The sequence below is a fragment of the Parasteatoda tepidariorum genome, chromosome 12 (genome assembly GCF_982258835.1).
Source record: "Parasteatoda tepidariorum strain Cologne lab strain chromosome 12, Ptep-v5.0, whole genome shotgun sequence".
In the NCBI taxonomy this organism is placed as follows: Eukaryota; Metazoa; Arthropoda; class Arachnida; order Araneae; family Theridiidae; genus Parasteatoda; species Parasteatoda tepidariorum.
The window spans coordinates 17,770,707-17,774,949 of NC_141766.1; the positions used below are offsets into that span (position 1 = coordinate 17,770,707).

At 42.2% G+C, this 4,243-nt stretch overlaps 1 protein-coding gene across 1 annotated transcript; it reads right to left on the reverse strand.

Annotated features, from left to right (window-relative positions):
• Positions 1-1,429: 1,429 nt before the first annotated feature.
• On the reverse strand, positions 1,430-2,296 carry LOC107443631 (histone-lysine N-methyltransferase SETMAR-like). The gene has a single exon (XM_016057568.3). The coding sequence runs from the start codon at positions 2,294-2,296 to the stop codon at positions 1,430-1,432; it is 867 nt and encodes a 288-aa protein (XP_015913054.3).
• Between the last annotated feature and the right edge of the window lie 1,947 nt (positions 2,297-4,243).

The following is a 4,243-nucleotide window of genomic DNA, read 5'->3' on the forward strand; positions in this document are numbered from 1 at the left end:
AATTTTGAACCCAATCCGGAAGACAAGGAAACTCCTGGATCAAGTATTGGGAGAAATGTTGCCTTCGCGGTGGACTTTTTTGATGGAACTAACCCGCATTTGCGTTACAAGGAGAGGAAAACCACGAGAACCTCCCACGGTTAGTCAGACGGTAAAGGGATTCTAACCCATGATCCGTCTGCCACTGAGGATAATTCACGTCAACACTGTGGTCAGTGCAAGCCGGATGCGGATTCGTATCGACCAGCTATCGCTGGATTCGAACCCGGTTCACCTCATTGGAAGGCGAACGCTCTATCCCCTGAGCCATCGCGTCTCACAGTGAACTGATTGTATAGACATGGTTCCCAGTAGAACACTGAAGTCTAGCATCACTGGCTGCGGTCAGTAAGCGGGTGGGTGAAAAATTTGATCAGCCTACGTAGGGACCGAGGTTGGGCGGTATTGGTCCTCGTTAAACTGTTCGACCGTAAAGTGCTCGACTTCCGCGCAGGTTCTCGGGCTGCCAAAGCAGGGGAGCCATCCCTTCTTCAAAGGATCAAAATTGCGATGACATATCGTAGGATCATCCTCAAGGATGTTTTCCAGACCCGCGCCAGTAGCCCACTGTGCAGCTCCAGTGCGACGCAAATAAAAGTATCTACCTGTCTACCATGTTTAAAGCGATATAACTCAATTTTGCCAGCACTTAGCTCGTTTTATATTTATATATATATTCAATGGCATTAAATTTATTAAATAAAGAGTAAAATGATGAAGCTTACTCTCAATGTTCTAACAATCTCCTGATAAATTGGTAGATAATAAAGGTATGCACTGTTCACGTAATTATGAAACATGTTTACTTTTAAATGAAATTATGGAGAGAGAAAAAAATCTTTTCTGCATTGAGTTGAATTTTTTCCAGCCTGATGTGTATATTTTAAATATTAAGTTGATAAAAGAAATTTTTTTACTACGTTTTCTAGAAAAATATGAAAATAAGGAAAAAGATTAACACCACAATTTTTTTTTAAAAAAAAGAAATATTACATTATTACGTGTTGATATTATTGACCCTCTGGAACAGTGATTCCCAAAGTGGTTCATATCGACCCCCAGATTTCGACGACAACTTGCAAGGGGTCCATGAAATGAAAATGAGGGTCAACGTTAGTGGATCTCACATGAGCAGGTCCTGACTTTTAATTTTGGCATTTCATGAATGGAATAATCAACATACACTAATAGTACCTATTTGCTTACATTATACAACCTTATAATATAAAGACATAGAAGGGGTGATCAAATGAAAAGGTATGAAACGACACGGTGGGTACAAATGTAGACTTTATTCAAAATATACAGCATAGGCCAGAGCACAATGATCCTACTGATGAATTAGCTGCAGGATTCCTTGTTCCCAGAATTCCTGTGGCCGTGACGAGACTCAGTCCTTCACAGCGTCCTTGAGTACCACGTCCGAGTTAAAGCGCTTCTCTTTCAGGTGTTTCTTCAATAGACCAAACACATGGAAATAGCAGGGCGACATGTCCGGACTGTAGGGCGGATGGTCCAACGTCTCCCACTTGAACTTGGCCAGTTCCATGTGTGTGACTCTGGAGACGTGCGAACGCGCGTTATCATGGAGCAGAACCACACCCTCCTTGAGCAGCCCCGGTCTTTTGTTCTTGATGGACCCGCGTAGGCGTCGGAGTGTCTCACAGTACGCATTGGAGTTAATGGTTTTTCTGTACTCGAGGAATTCCACAAGTAGCGGGTCTTGAACGTCGAAAAAGACGGTGAGCAACAACTTGTCTACTGACTGCACGGCTTTGAACTTTTTAGGGGGAGGTGAGGACGCATGCTTCCACTGCATGCTGTTCCGCTTTCTCTCTGGCAAGTAGTGATGGCACCAGGTCTCATTACTTGTGACGATCCGCTCCATGAAAGCGGGGTCTTCTTGATACCGAAACAGATGTTGCAGTGCAAGCCCCATACGCAATTCCTTGTGCTGGTCGGTGAGCTGCTTCGGAACCCAAGTGACACACAACTTCCGATATCGCAACCTGTCGTGAACAATTGTCCACACGGTTCCATAGCTGACATCCACCTTCACCGCCAACATTCGCAGTGTGAGACGCCGATCACTTCTCACTAGGTCGTCCACCTTGTTGATGAGATCGCTCGTGATGACAGTGTTTGCCTGGCCTGGTCTCGGGTCATCACCCACGCACTCACGTCCTGCACGAAAACGGGCACTCCATTTTCTGACAGACTTGTTAGAGACATATTTCCCCCCGTAAACTGTCACCATAAATAGCTGCCGGTTTCTCACCTTCCGCTGTTAGAAATCGGATTACACCTCGCTGCTCCTCAATCGTCGAATTTTGCAATGCGAGAGCTATCCTGTTCTCAATCGGACTGCCGCATCATTTGGACGCCGCTTTTGATATGAGCCTCTACTCTCTCCTGCGCATGCGGGCGCCCCTGTCAGAGACTCCAATCGCATCCCGAGATGTCTCGCTACGTTCTCCCATGGCGGAATATGCAAATATATAACTGCTACGTTTTTACGTCGTTTTGTACCTTTTAATTTGATCACTCCTTGCATATCTATCTACATTCTACATAATTTATAAAAGTAGCTATGAAGTAAAAATTTTATTAAATTTAAGTTATTAGGATTTGTGATATATGAAATTGAATTATTATAAACTAGTAGTTGCCTGCAGCTCCACCCGCGTGCTTTTTTATTTTCTCTGCGTGTAAGGTTTTATTTTGTAGCAAAAAGCAATTTTCCGCTGTAAATTGTAGCCTAGCCTGTGTCTACTCTTTAGCTAGTTGGACCTCCAATTTTATCTGCGCACAAGATCAAGGAGACTTGCTGCTTAGTTTTTACCTGAAAACGTTATAAACAGACCGACAATACACTACTACGGTTTTTGTATACAAACTTATTTCCGCAATTGTAATATTAGTAGCGGAGTACGGGTTTTATAGTGCACTATTTTATTCCATTTACATATTAATTAAATCAAATTAGTAATAAAATTAGTTTGAATTTAATTAATAAATGTATAATACTAACATGTGTTTTTTTCACACTGCACTTAACTACAGTTAGAAATTTAATTCCTTCACAGTAAGTAGCACTATACCAGCTGTCAAAAATACATTTGAAGTTGATGAATTTACAAAAAATTCAATATAAGGTAAGCAGGGAGTCTACCCAAAACCGAAAAGCATGGTAAGGGTTCTACGAGACAAAAAAGCTCAGGAACCACTGCTCTAGAACATTAATTATGTTTTCACTTCAGTAATAAATATCTATAAATATTGCTTTAATAATTTTTTTTTCCACTCATTTTTATTTCAATGTCATATATTTCGTATGAATAATGTTTCGAATTGCATAATATTTCGTATGAAAGTATATGTTTTCAGTTTTAAGCTCATGTGGAAGTTGTTGTAGTTGTACGTCGCACTGGAGCTGCACAATGGGCGACAGTCTGGGAAACATTCTTAAGGATGATCCAAAGACATGCCATCACAATTTTGATCCTCTGCAGAGGGGATGGTTCCCCCCCTACTGTAACCCGACAACCAAGAGTCCCAATCCATACCAGGAGAAACACCTCAGACCATAATTCCACCTTCACCGAACTTGACTGTTGGCACAATGCATTCTGACAGGAGACGTTCTCCAGGCATACGCCAGATCCCGACCCTGCCATCCGAACGGAAGAATCTTTCCTGAAGTGAACCTTGATTCGTCGCTCCAAAGAAGCGGTTCCCACCGATCTACGGTTCAATTTCGGTGTGCTTTGCACCATTTTAACCGAGCAGTGTGATGGAACTTCACGATCAAAGGCTTATGGGCAGCAGCACGACCATGAAAACCAAGCAGATGTGCTTCCTTACGTATGGTATTATGTAAGGACCATTGGTATTACGTAAAAACGAATGAAATTAAGAAAAATAATGAGTTTTATAATAAACACTCCTTATTCGTGTGAGCTGATGAAGAGATTATATATATATATATATATATATATATATATATATATATATATATATATATATATATATATATATAACCGAAGTCAAGCATCACTGGCTGCGGTCAGTGTGCGGGTGGGTGACCACTTGGATCAGTCTGCGTAGGGACCGAGGGTGTGCGGTATTGGTCCTCGTTAAACTGTGCTACCGTAAAGTGCTCGACTTCGCGCGCAGGTCGTCGGGCTACCGAAGCGGGGGTGCC

Coding starts and splice junctions, on each gene's coding strand:
- LOC107443631 (XM_016057568.3), bottom strand. CDS start 2,296: ATGGTGACAGTTTACGGGGGGAAATATGTCTCTAACAAGTCTGTCAGA.